This window comes from Heteronotia binoei, chromosome 21 (genome assembly GCF_032191835.1).
Source record: "Heteronotia binoei isolate CCM8104 ecotype False Entrance Well chromosome 21, APGP_CSIRO_Hbin_v1, whole genome shotgun sequence".
In the NCBI taxonomy this organism is placed as follows: Eukaryota; Metazoa; Chordata; class Lepidosauria; order Squamata; family Gekkonidae; genus Heteronotia; species Heteronotia binoei.
Genome location: NC_083243.1, coordinates 82,900,993 through 82,927,131, shown reverse-complemented (window position 1 = coordinate 82,927,131; position 26,139 = coordinate 82,900,993). Strand labels below are relative to the sequence as shown.

Sequence of the window (26,139 nt, the reverse complement as noted above, 5' to 3'; positions counted from 1 at the left end):
ATATCCCGCCCTCCACTCCGAAGAGTCTCAGAGTGGCTCACAATCTCCTTTATCTTCATCCCCCACAACAGACACCCTGTGAGGTGGGTGGGGCTGGAGAGGGCTCTCACAGCAGCTGCCCTTTCAAGGACAATCTCTGCCAGAGCTATGGCTGACCCAAGGCCATGCTAGCAGGTGCAAGTGGAGGAGTAAGGAATCAAACCCGGTTCTCCCAGATAAGAGTGCACACTTAACTACTACACCAAACTGGCTCTCCAGAGAAGGGCAGGGAGCTGTTCCTGCTGACAGCAGAGGAGAGGACTGGCATAGGAAAAACTTTTTAACAGTAAGAGTTGCTCAACAATGCAATTGACCCCCTCACTGGCATTCGTTAAGCAGCGGTTTGTCAAGGGTGCTCTGGAAAACCAGAACAGCAGTGCAACAGTTCAAAAACAGCTTGTCAGCAATTTGCCTTATGGTAGCTTGAAAGAGCTGTGCTCAGATACTGCTATCAGAAGCATCATATTTGAAAGCAAGGAATCCTGCAGTTTCTCCCTTTCCTCTCCTAAACCAGAGGCGATCCCGGCCACTGTTTCTGCCAGATTAGTGGGATCCAACATTTCCTGTAATAAACCCACATCCCTTCAAAAAAACTTGCTTGATTCAAGGTCCTGATCTCTCCTCTCCCCCCCTCCCTCATCCCCACACATCCATGCTCTCTTCTTCCCTTCAGCTTGGACCGGACCACAACAGTTTTGAAATATGAAACGCAACCAGGTCTTGGCCACGTGAAAACGTGAAGCTGCCTTATATCCATCTCTCTAGTGCAGGGGTGGCCAAACTGTGGCTCTGGAGCCACATGTGGCTCTTTCACACACATTGTGTGGCTCTTGAAGACCCCACCAGAGAAGACATTTGTCTCTTTGAACCACTTCTTCAAGCCATGCCAGCCAGTGGCTTGGAGAATGCATTTAAAGTTTCTTTCCACCTCTCTCTCTCCCTCCCCACCTATTTTCCTTCCTTCCTTCTCTCAGACATCTGACGTTCATATCTGGTGGCTCTCACACATCTGATATTTATTCTATGTGGCTCTTATGTTAAGCAAGTTTGGCCACCTCTGCCCTAGTGGGTCCCATCTAACCCCCTCCCTAATACTGCAGGAACACCTGCAAGGAATTTTTCTCTGTGTGTTGTGCTTGGGGGCTGCATTGTGGTTGAACACCTCCACGTCAGAATTCCAAAGGTGCAGTGAGCTCAAAAAGGTTGGAGTGCCCTATTGTCTCTCTGAAGGAGGCCCAGTTAGGGTTGCCAGGTTTGGGTTGGGAAATACCTGGAGATTTGGGAGAGGGAGCCTGAGCTTGGAGAGAAGAGGAGCTTCAATGAGATATGACTCCAGAGCCTCGTGCACGGTGAGGGAGTGCGGGTGCCCACAGAGAGGGCTCCGAGTGCCACCTCTGGCACTCATGCCATAGGTTCGCCACCACTGCTCTACAGTGTCTCATCTAAATAGAGGATTCATTCTTTATACTTACTGATTCACAGTTAACGTTTCTGGAGGAGGAAGAAAACTTGCTAATGCCAAAAAGTGACCTTATTCCTCTAAAATCCAAGCTTTTAAAATGTCTATTGAATGCAGCAGCTGTGTTGCTGGCAGAAGAGATGTAACATAACTAAAATATTCATGGTCATTTCCCTGTACTGAAGTCCATTATATAGGGATCCAAATATTACACAAAACCCCTTTTCTTATTGCTTTCTTTCTTTTTTATTTTCCTTTAGACGAGGGAAACAATGCTAGCAGTTATATGCTGCTAACAGATTTGCAAATATTTCATGAGAAAAATACCATTTATACCTACAATTCCTTTCTGCATTTCTTCTCAAATATGTATTTTAAAAGCAAATTCAAATTCACAAAACAAAGACATCATGATTTCATATATATATATACAGGGTCCATATATAAAAACAAGGTCCTTAATTCTAGTCTGTACCTCATTTTTAATTCCTGTTTCAAATTCCTGTTTCCTGTTTCAAACTCTCCTAAAAATGTTGAGAAATTCATTCTGAAATTTTTACTAATCTTTTTTTCCAAACATTACCACAGACTGCTAAATAATCTCAGTCTTCCAATGACAGCAGTCCAAAAATACTGGCTTGGCTTTGTAGTCATCTTCTAATTATGCTCACCACCAATGCCTATAGCCTCCACGAAGCTCACTGGTACTTCCAAATCACTTTGAGAGAGAAGAACTATAACATTTCCAGAAATTTTGAAGCTGCGAGGAAAAAAACATAACCCACAGATTGCCTCTGTCAACAAATTAATCTTTAATCCTTTATGTTCTTCTTAAAGCTACCTTTCTAATGTCAGAGCATTCTTTTAGTTTCTCTATTTAATTTTTCTCTGCTGTCAATTACTTGTACAGTTGTACTTATAACAGGCAGCTACATGTCAGAATATAGATATTTCAGTAAAGTATTCATATCAGAGTAAAAGCACTTCAATTGGAAACTTTTATTAATATCTATAAAACTCTTTTTTTAAAAAATCCCACATGCACTGGCTGACAATATGCCTGGATTCAATATCCATTTCTGTCCCTAGAGTGCAAAAAGTTCTAACAAAGCTTCATAATGGAAAATAATACATGTGCACGCAAATAATGTGATCTGTTAACCAGATGGCTTGGTGAATAGGGTGTTTCCTACTATACAATTGTACAGGAAGGGACACAATGATAAATCTTATTTGAAAATTTATACGCTACAATATGAGTAACGAATAACTTTTGGTTACTTCTAATTATTGTATTTAATATGTTTTTGTTCCTAATTAATAGCAACAGAAATACAGAGTGCCTTTCAACTAGTGCAATGTTGAGAATCCACAATGCATTTGATGATGAATGCTAAACAACAACTTACTGGACTGGATCCAAAGATATCCTAGCACATGGAAGATACCTCTATTCATGTTTATATAAATGAGGTGCAGAAACTGCTAATGCTTTTATAAACAGATCAATTTCTGTTTATAAATGTCCAAGTTTTTAAAAGCATGTAGGAATTACATAAAGAGAAAAAGTATTGACATGATCATTGCTTACCACTTCCTGGGATGCATATCTGGGATTGTCGGGATCAACTGACCAATAACAGTAATCAAACCCAAAGGACATAACTTTCTCCCTTGTGTCCCAAAGAGCTTCATACCTGTTGTCCACCTGAGGAAAAAGAAAACAGGGAAGATGCATTATTTGGAGCATTGACAAGAATTACGCCACAACAAAACAGGATGTTTATGCAAGCTATAATCCTTTTTCCTCCAAAATATTCACATAGCCAAATGTATTCTCCCCCCCACCCCACCCCCACCACCACCATTAATTTGTTTTAAAGGAAAGAAAATACAGGGAAAGAGCAGAAATACAACTTGTACCACTCAAAGTTGTCTTAGAATTTAAGTTTAAAAACACGCAAAGATCTCCCACTAAAATAGTAAATCTATGCATCTAGAAAAACCCTGTGCAGTATTATGCATATTTACTACACTCGTGAATTCAACATTTGATCACTGTGGTATCAAGTAGTAATTTGCATACGCAAATGAGCCATAGGGGAAACACTTCATATTACTTGAAACACAGTACTTTTAAGTTAAGCATGATGTGTAAACCAACCCCAACCCTTTTGTCCGAGTTTTCTTTGATTTGAATAAGGATACTAAAACAGAAATCTGATGGGAAGCTTGGGACCGATGAGAAAATTGTAGACTAATGCTCGGAGACATCAATTGAGACCAATGCTACGTAGAGTTACCATTGCTGATAAATCTTTTACTAGAAATCAGACAGCAGAAACTGTGAATACCACTCTATGGTGGGGATGGCAATCACATAAGCTCAACATTTGCTTTTAAAAGAATTTAAGAAGATTCTGTGACGGACTGGGCAGAAGTCTCTTTGAGTGACAGCTGGAGAAACTCAGTATAATTGGCTAATAGCCTCCATGGTAATTAGTGTAACCAGGGGTGGAATTCTAGCAGGAGCTTTTTTGAACATTAGGCCACACCCCCTGATGTAGCCAATCCTCCAAGAGCTTACCAAAAAAAGCCTTGTAAGCTCTTGGAGGATTGGCTACATCAGGGGTGTGTGGGCTAATATGCAAAAGAACTCCTGCTAGAATTCCACTCCTGAGTGTAACAATTTAAGAGAAGTAACGAGAGAGAAATCTCTTTCGTTCAGGGGAGTCTATGGTCGGAGACTGCAATCTGAGGCAGTCTGAGACAGAGCTGGCATTTGTGATACAGCTCTGGTCTGTGTCAGTCAGTTTGAGAGAAGGAGTTAACAGACACTCTTCCTGAGAAGACTCTCAGTTTATGGCACAGGTGTCACAGGGCAGGGCAAGTTAAAAAGCTCTGGTGAGGAGATCTGATCCCAAGTTCAAAGGGCAGACTCCTGTTGAGAACTAGTGTGTATAATTAAAAGCCAAAACCATCTTCAGAAGATTTATATTAAGAAGTGCTGTCCACTTGAGGGAAACACTGGTTATTTTTTATGTAATAACAACTTGCCAGCAAAAGGTGTTCTTGTGTATTTTAGTTTATTTTTCTGCCTGCCAACAGATTTTACATTATTATCCTCTGTTATTTTTTCCTCCCTTCCCAGCCTGTTTTAAAAAATAAATCTCATTCTTGTTTTGATATAATCAACACTACCAGTGTCATTTGTTTCTGACAAGTAAGATTTTGGTTCACCTGAGGTACTGGGCAAGGTGTGACAGGATTTAAAGTAGTCACTGACCCTGGCTCCTCACACATTCATTTAAACTGTGCGCAAAAGGTGGATTATAAATAAAGTATGTAAAAGAATGGCATATTTTTATAAAGAATTATACGCAATAATATTTAATATATTCCTTTTCTCAATAACCATTGGTTTGCACATTATTTTGGCCACTTCTTTTACCTCCAATAAGGGTCTACAAAGTAGGGTGGCCAGACCATCCCGGGCACCCGGGAATGTCCCGGTTCTGGCCCCCTATTCCCGCCTCCTGGGCTGTCTATACCGGGACCATTAGAGGTCCCGGTTTAGCCAGCCCCGGAGGCGGTGGGCCGCGGGCGCCGGCGGGGAAGGCGGCGAGGGAGGGAGGGAGCGTCCCTACGCGTGCGCAGGGATGCTCCCTCCCTCACTCGCCGCCTTCCCCGCCCACGCGCGGGGCCCGGTGGCGGAGGCCTCTCCGCGGCCTCCGCTGGTCGCTGGAGGCCCTCCAGAGACTCTGGAGGGCCTCCAGCGAGCAGCGGAGGACGCGGAGAGGCTGGCGCTGGTCCCTGGAGGCCCTCCAGAGACCAGCGCCGACCAGCGGAGGCCTCTCCACGGCCTCCGCTGGTCCCTGGAGGCCCTCCAGAGTCTCTGGAGGGCCTCCAGCGAGCAGCGGAGGCCGCGGAGAGGCCGGCGCTGGTCCCTGGAGGCCCTCCAGAGACCAGCGCCGACCAGCGGAGGCCTCTCCGCGGCCTCCGCTGGTCCCTGGAGGCCCTCCAGAGACTCTGGAGGGCCTCCAGCGAGCAGCGGAGGCCGTGGAGAGGCCGCGGAGAGGCCGGCGCTGGTCCCTGGAGGCCCTCCAGAGACCAGCGGAGGCCCTCCCCGGCCTCCGCAGCCGCCGCCAGCCCCGCCAGCAGCACCAGCCGCCCGGAGGAGAGGCCGCCACCCGCCCTGGATGAAGGTAAGCAGGGAGGGGGCCGAAAGCGGGGGGGGGCGGCTGGCGGGAGGGAGCGGCCTTCCTTCCTTTCTTCCCTCCCTCCTCCCTTCCTTCCCTCCTCCCTTTCTCCCTCCTTCCTTTCTTCCTTCCTTCCTCCCTCCTTCCTTCCCTCCCTCCTTCCTTTCTTCCTTCCTTCCTTCCCTCCCTCCTCCCTTCCCTCCCTCCCTCCTTTCTTAAGAACATAAGAACATAAGAGAAGCCATGTTGGATCAGGCCAACGGCCCATCAAGTCCAACACTCTGTGTCACACAGTGGCAAAAAATGTTATATACACACATACACTGTGGCTAATAGCCACTGATGGACCTGTGCTCCATACACTGTGGCTAATAGCCACTGATGGACCTGTGCTCCATACACTGTGGCTAATAGCCACTGATGGACCTGTGCTCCATATTTTTATCTAAACCCCTCTTGAAGGTGGCTATACTTGTGGCCGCCACCACCTCCTGTGGCAGTGAATTCCACATGTTAATCACCCTTTGGGTGAAGAAGTACTTCCTTTTATCCGTCTTAACCTGTCTGCTCAGCAATTTCATCGAATGCCCACGAGTTCTTGTATTGTGAGAAAGGGAGAAAAGTACTTCTTTCTCTACTTTCTCCATTCCATGCATTATCTTGTAAACCTCTATCATGTCACCCCGCAGTCGACGTTTCTCCAAGCTAAAGAGTCCCAAGTGTTTCAACCTTTCTTCATAGGGAAAGTGCTCCAGCCCTTTAATCATTCTAGTTGCCCTTCTCTGCACCTTCTCTAAAGCTATAATATCCTTTTTGAGGTGCGGCGACCAGAACTGCACACAGTACTCCAAATGAGACCGCACCATCGATTTATACAGGGGCATTATGATACTGGCTGATTTGTTTTCAATTCCCTTCCTAATAATTCCCAGCATGGCATTGGCCTTTTTTATTGCAAACGCACACTGTCTTGACACTTTCAGTGAGTTATCTATCATGACCCCAAGATCTCTCTCTTGATCAGTCTCTGCCAGTTCACACCCCATCAACTTGTATTTGTAGCTGGGATTCTTAGCCCCAATGTGCATTACTTTGCACTTGGCCACATTGAACCGCATCTGCCACGTTGACGCCCACTCACCCAGCCTCAACAGATCCCTTTGGAGTTCCTCACAATCCTCTCTGGTTCTCACCACCCTGAACAATTTAGTGTCATCCGCAAACTTGGCCACTTCACTGCTCACTCCGAACTCTAAATCATTTATGAACAAGTTAAAAAGCATGGGACCCAGTACCGAGCCCTGCGGCACCCCACTGCTTACCGTCCTCCACTGCGAAGACTGCCCATTTATACTCACTCTCTGCTTCCTATTACTCAGCCAGTTTTTGATCCACAAGAGGACCTGTCCTTTTACTCCATGATTCTCAAGCTTTCTAAGGAGCCTTTGATGAGGAACTTTATCAAAAGCTTTCTGGAAGTCAAGGTAAACAACATCTATCGGGTCTCCTTTGTCCACATGTTTGTTCACCCCCTCAAAGAAATGCAACAGGTTAGTGAGGCAAGATCTTCCCTTGCAGAACCCATGCTGAGTCTTCCTCAATAACCCGTGTTCATCAATGTGCCTACTCATTCTGTCCTTGATAATGGTTTCTACCAACTTTCCCGGTATTGAAGTCAGACTGACTGGCCTGTAGTTTCCCGGATCTCCTCTGGAACCTTTTTTAAAGATGGGGGTGACATTTGCTACCTTCCAGTCCTCAGGAATGGAGGCAGATTTCAATGAAAGATTACAGATTTTTGTTAGAAGATCCACAAGTTCAACTTTGAGTTCCTTCAGAACTCTCGGATGTATGCCATCCGGACCCGGTGACTTATTAGTTTTTAATTTGTCTATCAGTTGTAGGACCTCCTCATTTGTCACCTCAATCTGACTCAGGTCTTTCAACACCCCTTCCAAAATTAGTGGTTCTGGGGCGGGCAAAAAGTTCTCGTCTTCTACAGTGAAGACGGAGGCAAAAAATTCATTTAGCTTTTCAGCCATTTCCCTATCCTCCTTCAGTAATCCTTTTACCCCATGGTCATCCAAGGGCCCCACTGCCTCCCTGGCTGGTTTCCTACTTCTAATATATTTGAATATATTACTTCTAATATATTCTTCCTTCCTCCCTCCTTCCTTCCCTCCCTCCTTCCTTCCTTTCTTCCTCCCCTCCTTCCCTCCCTCCTTCCTTCCTTTCTTCCTCCCCTCCTTCCCTCCCTCCTTCCTTACTTTCTTCCTTCCCTCCCTTCCTTCCCTCCTTCCTTCCCTCCTTCCTTCCTTCCTTCCCTCCCTCCCTCCTCCCTTCCTTCCCTCCCTCCTTCCTCCTTCCCTCCCTCCTTCCTTTTCTTCCTTCCTTCCTTCCTTCCTCCCTTCCTTCCTTCCTTCCCTCCCTCCCTCCTCCCTCCCTCCCTCTGGCCACCCCTGGAGTAGACAATACTGACTTTGGTGGACCCAAGCACTGATTCAGTGTAAGGGAGCTTTGTGTTTGTGACTGGACTAGACAATACTGACTTTGGTGGACCCAAGCACTGATTCAGTGTAAGGGAGCTTTGTGTTTGTGACTGGACTAGACAATACTGACTTTCGTGGACCCAAGCACTGATTCAGTGTAAGGGAGCTTTGTGTTTGTGACTGGACTAGACAATACTGATTTTCGTGGACCCAAGCACTGATTCAGTGTAAGGGAGCATTGTGTTTGTGACTGGACTAGACAATACTGACTTTCGTGGACCCAAGCACTGATTCAGTGTAAGGGAGCTTTGTGTTTGTGACTGGACTAGACAATACTGACTTTCGTGGACCCAAGCACTGATTCAGTGTAAGGGAGCTTTGTGTTTGTGACTGGACTAGACAATACTGACTTTCGTGGACCCAAGCACTGATTCAGTGTAAGGGAGCTTTGTGTTTGTGACTGGACTAGACAATACTGACTTTCGTGGACCCAAGCACTGATTCAGTGTAAGGGAGCTTTGTGTTTGTGTCTTCTGGTGCAATTTTGTTCTCAGATCCTGTATTTACTTCATCAGTATATGGGATAAGGCACTTTCTCAACTGTGCTGCATAATGCAGCCTATTTATTTTGTCCTGTTTGCTCTGTTGGCTCTATCTGCGCCACCTTCATCACTTTCCAGGTGTGGATCCCCCAGTGGGGTGGTCTCCCGACTCCCTCCGCAGGCTGTTTCTGATAGCCCTGCGCCCCCTCTTTCATTTGATATGTGTCCCGTGCGGGTGCCACCCTCCCGCCGGGAGATGCCGCAAAATGAGCCCCCTTGAGGCTTATGGCGGCAGGGCTCGGGGGAAGCGAGCTAGACTGCTGTTCTTTTGAGGGGTTATAGAGTGTTTCGAGCCCGTCCCTGTGGCATCGGTCCCATCGTTGTGGGGCCCAGGGGGCCGGCGCAGCGGCACGCTGAAGCAGCCTGTCGGTCACTTCCGGGTTCCTGTCCTGCATCTCGACCTGTGTTATTAGTGACAGGCTGCTTCAGCGTGCAGCTGCGCCGGCCCCCTGGGTCCCACAACGATGGGACCGATGCCACAGGGACGGGCTCGAAACACTCTATAACCCCTCAAAAGAACAGCAGTCTAGCTCGCTTCCCCCGAGCCCTGCCGCCATAAGCCTCAAGGGGGCTCATTTTGCGGCATCTCCCGGCGGGAGGGTGGCACCCCCACGGGACACATATCAAATGAAAGAGGGGGCGCAGGGCTATCAGAAACAGCCGGCTGAGGGAGTCGGGAGACCACCCCACTGGGGGATCCACACCCCGAAAGTGATGAAGATGGCGCAGATAGAGCCAACAGAGCAAACAGGACAAAATAAATAGGCTGCATTATGCAGCACAGTCTCACTGGAATCTCACTGGAATCTGACTGGCTTCTCAGCATGGAACCCATTCTCTCTAGTCTTCTCACTTTGAAAAAAGTAAAAAAAGAGTTTCATTTAACTTTACTTCCCCCTTTCCCTCTCTATAAATAATCTTGGTGTTTCCGGCGGTGATATTTGGGGGATTTTGGGGGACGTCACAGGAAGTGCTGTGAAGTCACTTCCTGTTTCCGGCAGTGGCATTTGGGGGAAATGATGTCATTTGGGGGAAATGATGTCACAGGAAGTGATGTCACTTCCTGTTTCTGGCAGGTGGCGGGGGGAAATGATGTCACCGGGAGTGACGTCACTTTCTGTTTCCGGCACCCCTGCCTTCCCCCCCCAAAAAAGGTGTCCCTGGCTGACCTTCAGACATGGCCACCCTATGAGAGTTCATAGAAAAAGGGTTTTTTAATATTCATAAATATTTTGAAAACAAAGTCAGCCATGCATTTATTCTGAAATGACTAGGACTAAATGTAAAAGTCCAGCCAATCAGAACCATGGGACGTAACAGCGCAGGTTCCAACAAACAATTACAAACAGATCTGTACAGCATAAAACCTTGTCTATCTATTTCCCATATGCTATCAAGAATTTTATGTTAAATTATTGCTTTTAAAAAAAACCATATAGCATCCACATTTAACAATAATAATTAACACAGTGAGAGCCCCATGGCGCAGAGCGTTAAAGCTGCAGTACTGCAGTCGGAGCCCTCTGCTCACGACCTGAGTTCGATCCCAGTGAAAGTGTGTACGAGCTAGTGTGATGTAGTAGTCAAAGTGTCGTACTAGGATCTGGGAGATACAGGTTTGACTCTCCACTCTATGATGAAAGTTTGCTGGTAACCTTGGGCTAGTCACGGACTCTCAGCCTAACCTACTTCACAGGGTTGTTGTAAGGATAAAACAGAGAAAAGGGGGGAAATGTCAGCTCAGCTGCTTTGGGATACCATGGGGGAAGACTCGGCATAAATGCAGATCAATAAACAAACAACAATAATTACGCTGTGATCCCATTAAATTACTCTGTTACAATGGAGAACTCTGCACTTCAGTACAAATGAGAGAAATCTTTGACTCTCTCACAAGCTCTGAATTTTTTTAAAAAACTGAAAAAATATCTACCCATACAGAGTTATGAAAACTGCTTGAAAAATGTTAAAACAAGTTCATTCAAAAAATAATCTACCCTACACATGCATTTAGGGAATACCAAAAAATGTAAAGCAATAATTAGCATTACAGCTCCAGTTCTGAAAACAATCTACGCAACTACGCAACTGCCCCAGAAAAGGAAGTCCTCAGCCTGCTAACTGCCTTCTGCTGACTTGATCCCATGAAAGAAAAACAATGAGGGTAAGTTAGCAATGATAAATAGAATTGAATTGGTGTTTGTTTTGGCTACTGGTAGAACTTAAACTTGCCTTTTAATCAGGTAATTCAAAAAGATTATCTTTGAAAAATAAGGTTTAGACTGGATAATCAGTCAGATGCACGCCTCATTTGGCTCACTGTGTTCTATAATGACAGTATACTTTACTGAGAACTCTAAGACTGAATAAATATTCAGTTCTATAGGCATCTTTAACTTGACAGACTGTAAACAGAAAGCCACACCAAAGCACTATTCTGTTCTCCTGAAATACCTACCAAAAATCCACATGCCAGCTGCCAATTTCCAACTCCTAACTCTTACATGAACACATGTCTTGTCCAAAATGTAATTCTTGACTGAGTGGATGAAATTTCTTTCCCTAAAGTCACTTCAGTTGCAATTACCCAAACAGTGAGACTACCTAAGACTCGGTAACTGTGCTTCTCTCACAATCCAAGCCAAACCAAAAGATCTGAAAGAAGATGACTATGACTAGAGTCTCCAGATCACCTGGAAGGTTGGAATGTACCCTTATAGGACATTTTGTTCTCACTTATTCAGTTTGATGGTGATCCTGATATGACGAATACAAATAAATAGAAAGTTTTCTTGACTGACAAACTCATGTGCAGCAACTTATTTGCCTCCCCTTTAACTCACAACAGAGGAATAAATTGGGCCTGTTCAGATAACTGTCTAGGCCCCCACACTGCTACTTTTATAAGTTGTGCTTGTATGAATCCTGTGAACTAGAGAAAGGGTACCTTGACCAAGACTAGGAATATTGGTACTAGCTCCACTTCAGAACTGTATCCAGTCTATCAGCCCTCAAAGAAAACAATGATTTGGCATCATACAATCTGACATCATGAACCAGGCCCACACACATTTGGGCTCCTCTGATTTTTTTGGGGTGGGGGGGAGCCTTGCTAGGTGCTCCTTTCCTGGAGCTTTGTTTGTCTGCGTTCTTGAGTCTCTCAATGACTTTCTGAAGGATGCTGAAAGAACTCCTGGCATCCAAAGCCACAAAGAACCTATGTACTATTTGGCATTGATTTTAGAGCTCCTTTATGCTGATCTTCCAAAAGAGGAAGAAAACATTGGTTATTCCAATGAGATTCAGCGTCTTGCTGCATTCATCTAGCCATGAGTAAATATTACAAACAACTGTAGTAAACAGTATAACCTAGATCTACAAGTTGATCTATCTAAACAGCTGCTCTAGGAGTACACATAATCATCTAAGGCTGTCTGTAGGTAACAAACTGTGACTAGAAAAGGGTACATTTTATATAACCAATATGGCTTCCATTGTAATGAGAGTAAAGAACAGACTGATCTTCTAAAAGGAACTAAACACAAGCCACACACTCTTCTAGACTAGGTCCAACAGTGAGCCCCTCTCCGGAAAGAACATAAAAGAAAGAGGAAACACTTATCTAGTTATTTGATCTTTGCCAAGCTGCTTCCTAAGACATTGAAAATACTAATTATCTTAAGCAAGTCACCTAAAATAATCAGGCGGATATGGCGATACAAACAAAGACTAAGCAAGAAATAGAAAGCATCTGTCCTGTAGAATTCCCACAGTAATCATGGTAACTCTGTAATTCACTTATCTGCCTTCTGAGCAGTAAGATACATTGCCAACAGAAACTGGTTTTGGCCCTATTTTACTGTTTGATGAAGGGAGTACAGCAGCATTCAGGAGTCCCAATGTCTGGAAAAAACAGCTCTGTTTCCCATGCCCCATAAAGGAAGCCTCCAAGAATCTCAAATGGAAAGGATGTGCTGTCTAAAGTCAATTCTCTAAATGTAGTCAATCACTCATCATCACAGTGTTAACTGTCGCTCATCGCATACTTGTTATATTTCCAAGAAACTAGCTGCAATAATATTAGACTCAGTTAGGGCGAGGGAAGAAAAAATTAACCAGATGTTTGAGACTATTTGCTTATCTTATGGTTACTAACAAAAGAATGACAGCCTTGACAAAATAAAGGCATGTTAACTGAAGTCAGAGATAAAAACAATAACAGCATTGCCATAAGATTATTTTGCATGTGGGGTAATTTTAAAAGATTCTCTGATATTTACTCCATTTCTATAAGGAAGTCAGAATCTGTGCCAATTGTTTTTCCTTTGCATTTCCTTCCTGTTTTATTTTTAAGCTTGCTTCTGGGATATATATAAAAAAGTGACTTCAACAGATCTGCTGCAGTTCTGAACTACAAGTTTTTTTAAACATAAGAAACCTCCTAGTAATACAATTTTACTCCATGTTTTGACATTTTTTTGGCTATCTTTATGCTCAATCCACATATGAAACTGAAGTTCTTCAAGAGTACTCTGATCCATTGAACATCTTTAAGATTACACTGATCCATTGTTTTTATCAACTTAATATCAGGTCAATTCAATATTTATCAACTTAATATCAGGTCAAATTCAGAAAGACACACACACACATTTCTTAGTTGTTTTCCCGAAAGGTACCAAAACAGAGACCCTCAAAATGCTTTTTAAAAACACATGAGTTCAAAAAAACAGTTTGGAAATTTGGTTAATATCTTTTCAAAGCAAAATTTAGGGGGAAAGCCACAATATATGCACCAGCAGCATTTCCCTTTGAAGAAGTTTTTCCACCAGATCCCAAAAATGAGTTCAGATGTGTGCAGCTTGCCTCAGCTGAGATGAGTTGCACCTGCAAGTCCATGGTAGGTCCCATCTCTGGACACATAACATGAACATCACATGGAATTATATGCAACCAACAAAAATCTAGCCATTCAGACGAAAGGAGAGATCTCTGTTTCATGATTTCTTTGTATCTTTTTGCTGATGGTACATAGGTCATTCTCAGAAACGGAGAGCTCCCTAATAATGACCTATCCACAATGATTCTACTTATTACATTTGTATCCAGTCCTTCCCCCAAGAAGCTAAGGGAAACAACAACCCTGTAAGGAAGGTTAAGGATGGTTATAAATAATGCTAGCTCAAACATACTCAGCAAAATTATTGGCTGAATGACAATTTGGCTCAAGATCTTATTGCCTCTCCTCTAGTATAAACCATCATATGGCAGTCACTCAAATTACTATACCACAGATCTTAGCATTTCAAAAACCTATATTAAAAATAAACTGTACCTTTATGTTTCTAATTTTTGCCACTCTGTCTTCAACTTCTACAATTATTCTTCTTCCTTCTGCATGCTCTCTGAAAACAATACGAAAGTATAAATATTACAAAGAAAACCAACACAGGCATTTTTTGCATGGTACCTGTGTACCACTAGTGATCTATGTTAAATGTTTTAATTTAGCCCAAATAAATACAAAGGTGCCAGTAGTTTAAATGGAGAGAGTTAAGCATGTAATTAACACTCTGATTCAAATCAACGACACCCACAAAACTGTGGAGTATATTCTATCATTTTGTAGGACATTCTGTATATGCAAAGAGAGCTCCAGCCAATACAATAGGGTCCTCCACTGGGAGAAGAACCCTTGGACATTATTGGAAAGTTCCTTATGCTGACTGAAATCTGCTACTCCCAAAGTAAGCAGAGTGGCAGGATACAACCCCATGCTTCTATATATCACTATGTAATAATCTGTAGTCCTACTTTTGTAATAGTGAAAATGGCTTTAAACAGGTCTCATTTTGAGCAGGAGCTCACAGGAGTGGAGCTCTGGAACCTCTAAATTTTATTGTGCTCTTTCTTTCTTACCCCCCCCCCCCCGCCAAATACTTACTTCTGGCCTCCATTGTTCAACCCCCCTGTGAGAATTTTGCTGAACTCTAAGATTTGACAAACATTCTAATATACCCCCCACAAAAAATGGGAAAATAACCGAAACATATCAAGCAGATAGATGGAAATCTTCATGCCACTATGACCACATAGAAGAAAGTAATTTAAGAAGTATGATGGCAGTAAGGTTTTTGTATTATAATTATAATTCAAGAAGCATTTTAACATAGATACTGAGATGATATAATTTAGTACATCTTCCGGTGATGTCAGGGGTGTGTGGATTAGGCAAATGAGTTGTGCTAATGAGCTCCAGCACCTCTTTTTCTACAAAATGACCCCTGGCTCTAAATATAACCAGGAGAATGAATACTTCACTATGTGATATATAGTGCCAGTCCCCAGCTGGGGGCAGGGGATCCCCTGGTTTGATAACCAGGATTATCAGAAAATGGGGAGGGATATTTGCTGAGCACTCCATTATACCCTATGGAGACCAATCTCCATAGGATATAATGGAAAATTAATCCACGGGTATCTGGGGCTCTGCTGGGGCTGCTTTTTGAGATAGAGGCACCAAAATTTCAGCATAGCATCTGGAGCCTCTCTTCAAACCCCCTACCAAGTTTCAAAAAGATTAGACTAGGTTGACCAATTCTATGAGCCCCCAAAATAGGTGCCCCCTTCCTTCACTATTTCCAATGGAGGGAAGGCATTTAAAGGGAATGCAGTCCCTTTAAATGAGATGGCAGAACTCTCTTTGAAGTTCAATCATGCTTGTCACAACCTTGCTTCTGGCTCCATCCCCAAAGTCCCAAGGTATTTCCTGAGTCAGACAACCCTAGTAGAAGAACATAGAAACAGTGATAACCTCAAATAAATACTTTCTAGCAATACAGATGTATTAGAGAGCAATCCTAAGCAGGGCTGCATCCACATATCATTGGAAATTGCACTACTTTTACGCTATAATGATAATCTGCAACTGGATTGTTTGGTCATATAGGAAGATCCAGATGTGTGCCTGCAGCCCAGGTCTACTCAGAATCACTTCCAAACATAAATGGTGCAATCCTAAGAGCACTTTCCTGTAAGTAAGCCCCACTGATTTTAGTAGAATTCAGAGTAGACCTGCTTAGGATTCCTCTCTAAATCTATGGTCATTCAACACTATTTAAAAGACACTTCAGTAAATATGTGGTATGTTTCATTTTTATTATGCAGCTTCTAGTGATGACTATATCTAATGCTGCTATTCTTCTGTATCTCAGGGTTGTTTGTTAACCAAAAAAACTAAAATCCAGTTTCATCCCAATCCAGTTTCATCCCAAAAAAACTAAAATAAGATCCACATTTGTCATTACAGAATTATCACAGGCAGCTAATATGTATTCTAGCTTTTACATATTTTACATCTATATTAACAAAGACAGACCTGGAACGTCTCAAAGACATTGTTTGGAACATTTAAAAATTATCTTAACCGAATGGCTATTTACTGCATATAAATGATATTTATTTAAAACATTTTATGCTGCCTTTCCATTCAATCAGGGTCCATGAGGCAGGGAACATAAAACATTAACATTTAAACAATTTTTAAAAGTTAAAAATGTAACATTCAGTTAGAAGCATATAAATGAATAACAGCAGAAGGAGGGTCAAAAACCTTTATTAGGAGCATATCAGGTGAAACAAAAAAGTCTTCACCTGCTGGCAAAAGACAGCAATGAGGGAGACAGATGAATCTCCCTGGGGAAGTTATTCCAAAGTTCTGGTGCCATGATGGAGAAGGCCCTTTCTCAGGGTGCCACCACTCATCTAGCCTCAGATGCTGGTGGAAACTGAAGCAGGGCTTCCAAGGATGATGAGTGAGTGGGAAGGTGAGGTTTGAGAGAAGAAGGTCCTTAAAGTATGCTGAATTCAGGTCATACAGGGCTTTAAAGGTCAATACCAGAACCCTGAATTGAGCCCAGAAGCAAATGAAAGCTAATGAAGGTGGAATAACGCTGGAGTGATATATAACTCACTCCAATGAGCACTCTAGCCATAGCATTCTGTACAAACTGTAGATTTCAGACAGTCTTTAAAGACAGTCCAACATAAAGCATATTGAAGTAATCTAATCTAAACGTTACCAGTTGTCTATGCACCACACTGGCAAGATCTTTTCTGTACAAGAAGGACCACAGCTGGGTCACCAGACAAACCTGGTGAAAGGCATCCCTAGCCACCGCTACCACCTATTTATCCAGGAGCACCCCAAAGCAGTGGCTCTTTTAGGGGAGTGCAGTCCCATTCAGAATGAGAGATAAACAATTTTCCAGGCCAGACCTTTCCCCCCACCAGTAGCACCTCTGTTTTATTGGGATTAAGTTTCTGCTTGTCACCCATTTTAAAACTTCGCCCAGGCACACACTTATGGTTTCCATAGCCTACATGAGATCTGCTGGTAGCACCAGATAGAGCAGCTCAGCCCAGATCTCTGGATGACCTCTCACAGAGGCTTTACATAGTGCTGAAAAGCATGAGAAACAAGATGGAACCCTACAGGCCAAAGGCCATATTTGGCAATGTACAAGATAGTTGCATTCCTTTTTCCCCATCAAGTCACAGTGGACTTACGGCAATCCTGTGGAGTTTTCAAGAAAATTGATGTTCAAAGGTGGTTTGCCATTGTCTGCTTCTACACTGCATTACGTATGTAAGGGTACTACAAGTCCCACCCAGATTCTCAAGCCACTCCTATATCTCCCCTCTTTTTACCCAATCCAATGCTCCTCTGACTTGCTCTACTCCATCCTACCCATGGGGGCTCCTCCTATCACCTACAGTAGCAAAATGGAACCAACCTGTTCAGAGACAATATATCCGTGAATAATAACAACTGGAAGTTGGAATGATTAGGGCACTCTTACTCTCATAAAATCATAGAAGTGGAAGGAACCTCCAGGGTCATCTAGTCCAACCCCCTGCACAATGCAAGAAAATCCAAGTACCTTCCCCCCTCTCTCATGATCTGCCTATATTCACAGCATTGCTGTCAGATGGCCATCTAGCCTCTGTTTAAAAACCTCCAAAGAAGGAAAGCCCACTACCTCACAAGGAAGTCTGTTCCTAATGATAAATAAATCATCATGTCCTGCTTGTAAGCTTTCCAGAGGTATCTGGATCATCTCCTGAACAGCTTCTGGCTCCTAGCCTTCAAAAACTCTTTTAAAAATAAGTGATCACAACTACATACATACATAATGATGTTTAGTTTCTAAGAAGTTGCAGTTGCCTCTTACCTTTGGAAGACCAACTATAAACATATGTTTGGCAAAACTCCAAATGCATTTTTGTAGTAAAATGTATATGTGAAGCCCTTCAAAAACATACATTTTCAGCTAATGTCAGAAATAACTCTTATATTCTCAAATGCACCAGCTTCAGCCGGTGAATGAGCTGTGGTCTTTTCTGTGGAAAAAAAAGATCTTGCACAATGAAGCATACCTGGCAACATCCAAATTAGACTACTGCAATGAGCTCTATGTGGGGCTGCCCTTGAAGAGGGTCTGGAAGCTACAATGCTACAGGCAGAATAGGATGAAGTGGGCCATAGGGACTATATGTCTCCTGTCATATTTTATTGACACTAGTTCCCAATTTGCTTCTGTGTCCAATTCATATTGCTGGTGTAGAACTATAAATCCAAAGACAGTTTGGGGCCAGCATATTTCAAGGAATATCTACTCCCATACAAACCTATCTGACTAGTACAGTCATCTTCATAGGCTCTGCTTTTGGTATCCCTGCCATCTAATGTTAGACAGACAGCAACCTAAGAAAGGGTCTTATCCATTATGTCAGTAAAGTTATGAAATACCTTTCCCAGGGAAGACTTTTCTGTTTTCTCAGGCATTTCCTCACTGATTCTCACTGACTCTTTCTTTTGTTCAAATATTTTGTTTTAATGTGTATTTCTTTTTATTTTACTCTTATTTTAAATGTTTTTATTGTTGACTACCTTGGGAACCCTTAAACTGGGTGGAAATACAGTTTTAAAATGCTGAGATATAATAACAACAGACATACTTGTACCAACACAACCTAAGCTTCTCCCCTTCACTCATACATAGCCACATGCAGGATTTCATATTCCCTACACCTTGCAGTGCCTTCACTAGCTTTAAACTATCACACAAACTTGCAAGAAGTGGTATTCATGTTTCAGTTGGCCCTTTCAGGCACTAAATGAGAATGTTAGGATATGCAGGAAAAAGAAATTACTAGAGGATAAGTCAGCAAGGGAGAATGCATAATGCAGGTATGCAAGAATATATTCTAATTAAAAAGCTAAGCCACTCTTCTGAAACCATTTTTCCAACAACATAAGTGATTATTTATTTATAAAAGGTAAGTGGAAGAATCCATGACAGAATTAGGCCTTTAAAAAAAATTAAAGAAGTTGCCTCAATAAATGAAGATCTTTACAGGGAATATATTGAAATTTCTAGCCCTCATTATTCTCTTGCTATGCTTCTTTTCTCCAGAGGACGAGTTACTAGTCACTAGATTTTGCACAGTTCCAATTTTTCACTCTTTCCCATCCTCCCCAGACTTCCACTGTACATATGTTTTTCATTATCTTTTGTTATACGCAAGCACACACATGGTCACACAGTGCTCTCTCCAGTATTTGTGAGAACTGAATCTACAGTTCTGTAAATGTTCAGCAATAGAAATGGCACATGATACTAATGAACAAATTCAGCCCATAAAGTCTATATAGGGCTTACTGAAAATAAGACTGGGGATGTATGCAATTACTACACAAGGGTAAAACTTACCATTATAAAATACTAGTGATTCCAGTGTTTAGAAACAAGATGATCTCCATTACTGAGTACAAGCAGCACAGAATTGCACACTTGCCTGTTTTATTACAGTGACTGCACAAAAGTAAAACTAACTTTTTCACATATCACACTCCTTACAGCTTGTCTTTCTATAGACAAAAGGTAGGAAAGCATATCATTAGTAAGTTTAAGTCTTGGTAAAAAGATTTTAGACAATAGTTTAAATCAAAACTAGCATACATTTGAACAGGGCTTTTTTTGAGCAGGAACGCACAGGAACACAGTTTCAGCTGGCTTGGTGTCAGGGGTCTGGCCAAATATGCAAATGAGTTCTTGCTGGGCTTTTCCTTCAAAAAAAGCCCTTTGTGAAACAATGGTGACATCAAGGGGTGTGGCCTAAAATACAAGTGAGTTCCTGCTAGTCTTTTTCTACAAAAAAGCCCTCAATTTGAATTAAAAAAAAAGAATAGCTTAACTTGCAACTTGAGGCATGGATTTCTTGTCTGTCCATAGGATAAAATCACTTTCCACCAGCACAACAAGGTTAGAAGTAATTCACAGCTAACTTCCAACTATCATAAGAACTACCTCTTAAGAAGCATCATGAATCCACTCAGTATTGCAGACTGACCTCTGAGTCTTTCCAGACATTGTAAGAAAAACACATTTGGCCTTGAAACAAAAGTCACGTCGTACACAAAGCAGGGTGCAAGCTTACAGAACTCTTTATAAAGCTAGTTAAAACAAAGGTGTGGAAAGGAAGAAGGGGGAAATGTTATTTCAGACTATGATTTTGAGGCCTTTTGTCTGTATATCTAGCATAGTATTAATAATGCCAAATCATGCACTCATACAATAAAATAGGGAAACTTTAAATTGGCACAACAATGCAGCACACAGCCCACAAGAAAACACCTTCACTTGGTTTTCTGAAATTGGCTAGGACTATGCAAAAAAAGAAACTACACACTTCTCAAACTATTTGTTGATGCCACAAACTAGCACTTGTTGAACACTCCAGCATTGAAATCCTTAGGCCAGCATAACAACCAATGACATAAGGTAAGTAGAAGCAAAAAAGTTCATGATGCAGCTTGATGGAGATTTCTGTTGCTCATTTTAAGTAATGTTACAATTAATACTTACTAGGAACCTAGTGCATTTGTGCAACCCACTCCCACATAGCACTCAGAAAAGCAATGGATGTGCTAGATGCTAAATCACATTTTCTTAGGAAAAAATACTACAGGTCATGTGATGAAATGAAATACCTTCAAAACAAGCATTCCATCTTGGGGAAAGTCATTTAACACACACACACACAATTAACAACTGTCCATTTTAGTGCTATAAACTATTCATCAAAACCCTTATGATTCAGCCCTCACACGAATTCTTAAGAGATTAAAATGTAATCACAAATAGGAAAGAAAGAATAATTCAAAGGACTATAAATGTACTATACAGACAAACCACGGTTTATGAAGCAATGGTAAGCACATTTCACTGTAAGATTCAATAAATTCAATAAAAACAGCCCACCTCACACTCTTTAAAGACTATTTCGTCCATTGCAACAACCTATCACACTTTACTCACTTTTATCAACGTCAGATCTTTATTTTCACCACGCGTTCCAATTCAAAAGATGAAATACTTTATGGACCAGCCCACAACATTGGGCTAGGAAAAGCATATAGGTCACACCACTGGGGCAAAGAACAGAATCTGGAGCACACAGCATCTTTTTGCTATCAGTCTTCGTTTCCTTAGCCTCCCAAGCCCCCTACCCCCACCCTGCTGACACCACAGCCGGCACATGGCTATCTGGCAGCTGTGCATAGCTAAACACAAATTTCAGGAGAAAACTTAACGGTCACACACGGCCGAGCCCAGCATGACATCCTTGTGATGCAAATCACCGTTTACGTAGAAAAGACGTGCTCTTCACCGTGTCTGCACACGTGTATATACACGTCTGTACGTCTCCCCCCCCACACTCGCTACCACCCCACCTTTTGCTCAGGGGCCGGACCCTCACAGCCACTTTGACATTCGCCATATCTCAGCCGCAGGAAAAGGCTCCGCCAGACCAATTTCGCAGCCGCCTGAGCCCAAACTCCACATCACATCTCCGACCCTCAACAGCAGCTGCACTTCATGAGCGTCACTCGAACTTAATATACACAGACCCCCAGGCAGAGGGAAAATGGCCCAACCCCGCCCATCCCGGCTGCCTCTGAGGGAAGGGCCTGCGAGAAAAAGGAAATGAGGAGGGGCTGCGCTCTCCTTTCTTTGAGGCGCTGTTTTGTTTTGTGGCTCTGTGGGCTATTCTAACTTCCATCGCTGCAGTGCAACAGTTCTCCACTTCAAACTCAACACTGGAAGTTCTGTAATTCATGCCAAGCGAGAATTTCACTCCAGGATGGCACTTTAGAAACCCTCTGGCTTTTCATTAGAACACCTGTATTTTACCATTTTCATTTAAAGCTGAGGCAGACTGATGTCAAGCACACACATGCATGCTATTTACAAAGATATAAACACAATGACAGTTCTCTTTCACAAGAACTGGGTAGCAAATCTTTTCTTGTACACAAACAACCCTCCAATCTCAAACAACTCCTCACCCACAATAATGCGACATCTAATTTGAACATGAACACTGATACCAGAGCTTGCAGTAAACTCAAATGCCAACTTTGCTGCCACAGACACCCAGACCACATGATCACTGGATCTAACTACATCAAACACACCATCTCAGGCTTATTCACATGCTCATAGTCTAACCTTACATATGCCATTAAATGCCAACAATACCCTTTGGTTCTCTGCACAGGGTAAACAGGACAAACTCTACACCAAAGGATAAATGTACACAAATCTGACATCAGGAATCACAAGACAGACACCTGTAGGAGAACAGTTCAACCTTCTAGAACTTGAATAATTCAGAATTTAATAATTCAGTTTTGCTTTCCATAACTTAGCCCCACTGTGCCACCAGAAAACTTTTTTTAGAAGAAGAAGAAGAAGATATTGGATTTATATCCCACCCTCCACTCCGAAGAGTCTCAGAGCAGCTCACAATCTCCTTTACCTTCCTCCCCCACAACAGACACCCTGTGAGGTGGGTGGGGCTGGAGAGGGCTCTCACAGCAGCTGCCCTTTCAAGGACAACCTCTGCCAGAGCTATGGCTGACCCAAGGCCATTCCAGCAGGTGCAAGTGGAGGAGTGGGGAATCAAACCCGGTTCTCCCAGATAAGAGTCTGCACACTTAACCACTACACGAAACACAGATTGGTAAGTGGCATATTGATGTAGCTTAAATTACAGCAATATGCCAATTACAAAGCTTTCCTGATCCTGTTTCAAAGTCAGAGCATCTTAGTGCCCCAAAATATCTTGATAAAACTAATAAAACAACACCCTCACTAATATTTAACTCCAGATTTATTTTTAACATAGGCCTGTCTAATTCTAAGGACATAATGTATAAACTTTACCACAGAAAAAGTAATATACCCAGGGCTTTATTTTTTTGTATAAAAAGTCCAGCAGGAACTCATTTGCATATTACACCACACACCCCTGACACCAAGCCAGCCGGAACTGCGTTCCAGTAAGTTTCTGCTCAAAAAAAGTCCTGGCTCCTCCTGTGTAAGTAACATCCCCACGGAGCTCCCTCCCCTGTCCAAACTCTGCCTTTCCGCAGCACCACCTGCAAATCTCCAGAGATGTACCTGGAATTGGCTACCCTAGCCCAGTTTACACAAAATATTCAAAGATCTAACAGAAATGTAATAATTTGCGGTATCTTATGCTATAATAGGCAAGTAAATGCCTATTATACTTGCCTATTATAGCATAATTTCAAGCATGTGTGAAAGCAAAAACTTCAAATTTGAAGAACAATTTTAAGGCAACCTGTGATCAGACCAAGTGGTTATTAAACATAAAGTCTGTTACATAGAATGCATGGAGCTGTCTTATCCTGAATTAGATCACTGATCTATCAAGGTCAGTATTGTCTGGCAGTGGACCTCCAGAATCTTCCATGTCACTTACTACCTAATCCTTTTAGCTGGAAATGCTGGGGTTCAGGTAGCTGGCTCAAGGTTGACTCAGCCTTCCATCCTTCCGAGGTTGGTAAAATGAGTACCCAGCTTGCTGGGGGTAAAGTGTAGATGACTGAGGAAGGCAATGGCAAACCACCCTGTAAAAAGTCTGCCATGAAAACATTGTGATGCGATGTGACCCCAGAGTTGGAAACAACTGATGCTTGCACAGAGGACTACCTTCACTTTTTTTGCATGCCAAGCATATGCTCTACTACTGACCTACAGAAGATATGCAGTGCATTTCTGTCAGAATTATATAAAATCAGTACATTGAAGGCTGTTAAATTGTTGAGTGTGTTTATTTAGCTTGGAATTAAACCATCTTTTTATTTAAAGAACCAACACCAAAACCTAAATAAAATCCATTCCTGCATTCACCACTGCCTCTTTACATAATGTTTTATAGTAATCTAACTTTTAGGTTCCAGGTTTTTAAGACATAACAGTGTAATACTCCACAAGATTATTCTGACTTGTGAACAGATGTAACACTCACAGTGCCAAGCATTCCTATAATGTTGTCCTATAGAAAAGAAAAACATTGCTAACAAATGGGAAACAGAATTGGTAGCCAATTTTCAGGTGGGCCTGGAGATCTCCCGGAATTATAACTTATTTCCAGATGTCCAAATCAGTTTCCCTGGAGAAAATGGTAGCTTTGGAGAGTGGACTCTGACATTACACCATGCTGAGGTGCCTTCCCTCCTTAGACTCCACTCCAAGTGTTGTGAATTGCATTTCAGTCCTGAAGTTACAACACAGCGAACACTACAGAGGTGACCAGTGGGAGTCCACTGGTCCCCGGATGTAGCTCACAAATACGCTCCACCAATCAAGATCTGTGGTGGGAAGTTTAACTGGCCAGAATTGGACCTGGAAAGACTGAGGGTTGTTCCAGGGTATGTATATAATCGAGATCCAGCCCGCGTTTCTCTCTTGTGATGTACTCGCTAATAAATCATGTTGCTTTCAACACGACGTCTTGTCACTCAGTACATTACAGTGGTGATGAAGGTGGGATCCTAGCCAGGTAACTCCCCAAGCAGGACTTCACTAACCTGGCCGGAGACAAGGAAGGCACGCAGCCTAGGGAGACTGAAGCGCCCGCCGCCGCCATGGCTAACTTGAGTAGAATGACGGGCCACCTTGCTGAGTTCAGCCCCACCAACCCCAACAGGTGGGAGACCTACACGGAGCGGGTTGACTGCTACCTACGAGCGAACCTGATTACAGACGACAGCCATAAGAGAGATGTGCTCCTGAGTGTCTGTAAAGAGGCCACATTCGAGATCACAAAGGGTCTCTTGGCCCCCGCAAAGATCACAGAGAAAATGTACGAAGTAGTCAGACTCCTGACCGGGCACTTCTTGCCCCAGCCATCCATCATCGCCTGCCGATTTCTCTTCCACAAGAGGGATCAAGGGGCAGGAGAGATGGTCGCCATCTACCTGGCCACCTTCTGCCAAATTGCAGGGAACTGCAGCTTCGAAAAGCTGGGTGAAGCCCTGAGAGATCGATTCGTCTGGGGCCTCCGAGATGAAAGACTGCAGCAAAAGCTCTTTGCAAAGGAGGAGCTCACCCTCCAACTTGCCTTCAATGAAGCCACCGCGTTCGAGAGAGCAACCAAAGCTTACCACAACCCGCGAGCAGAAGCCGTCCACCAGGAGGAGATGGTGCTGGGAAACCCAGAGGAGGAGGAAGCACACCAGCTCCATTGCCAACCAGGAATGGGGCCAAGAGCGCTCACTCAGCCATGAGCGACAGAGAGACCAGCCAACACTAAGTGCACCAGCTGTGGGGATCCACACGAGCATCGGGACTGCCCCTATCACAACGTGGACTGCAGGAACTGCAGAAGAGTGGGCACATAGCGTGGGCTTGCCAGGCCAAGGCCACCCGCAGATGCCAGTCCACCAACCACAACTCGACCGATGCCTAATCGACTGCATTGACTAGCCTGCAGGTAATGAACTTGCCCCTCACCACCCCAATAAAGTCAGGGTGTTGGTCCTAATCGAGGGCACTCCATGCCTAATGGAGCTGGACTCGGGCTCCTCCATCTCTATAATTTTGGTGGAGTCTCTAAGAAAACTTTGCCCCTGTGGCCAGCCCTGGCTGTGACCGGCTGATTTCATACTGCAGGACTTCCAAAAAAAACCCATACAGATTTTGGGTTGGGCTACTGTAAGGGTAGAGTTTAAGAACTTTAAGGGCACGCTGGACATACTCGTGGTCAAACGCCAGCTCACCACATTACTGGGGCTGGCCTGGTTTTGACCGTTGGGTATTCAAATAGTGGGGGTGCAGCAGATGCAAACGCAAAATTTCGAGCACGTGTGCCAGGAATTCCCGGAAGTGTTGGATGGTTCCCTGGGGTGCTACAAGGGACCTCCCATCACCTTACCCCTCGATCCCCAAGGGAGACCGATAAGGCTGAAGGCC

At 43.3% G+C, this 26,139-nt stretch overlaps 1 protein-coding gene across 1 annotated transcript in view; it reads right to left on the bottom strand.

Annotated features, from left to right (window-relative positions):
* The window catches only part of STARD9 (StAR related lipid transfer domain containing 9), a 241,098-nt gene extending 219,327 nt beyond the window's left edge, over positions 1–21,771 (bottom strand). The window contains exons 1-3 of the mRNA XM_060262139.1: positions 21,588–21,771; positions 14,124–14,193; positions 3,090–3,206 (exon numbers count right to left, since the gene is read on the bottom strand). Of these exons, the coding sequence (XP_060118122.1) occupies positions 3,090–3,206; positions 14,124–14,193; positions 21,588–21,634 (234 nt within the window). The 5' untranslated portion in view covers positions 21,635–21,771. The remainder of the gene's footprint in view (positions 1–3,089; positions 3,207–14,123; positions 14,194–21,587) is intronic.
* Between the last annotated feature and the right edge of the window lie 4,368 nt (positions 21,772–26,139).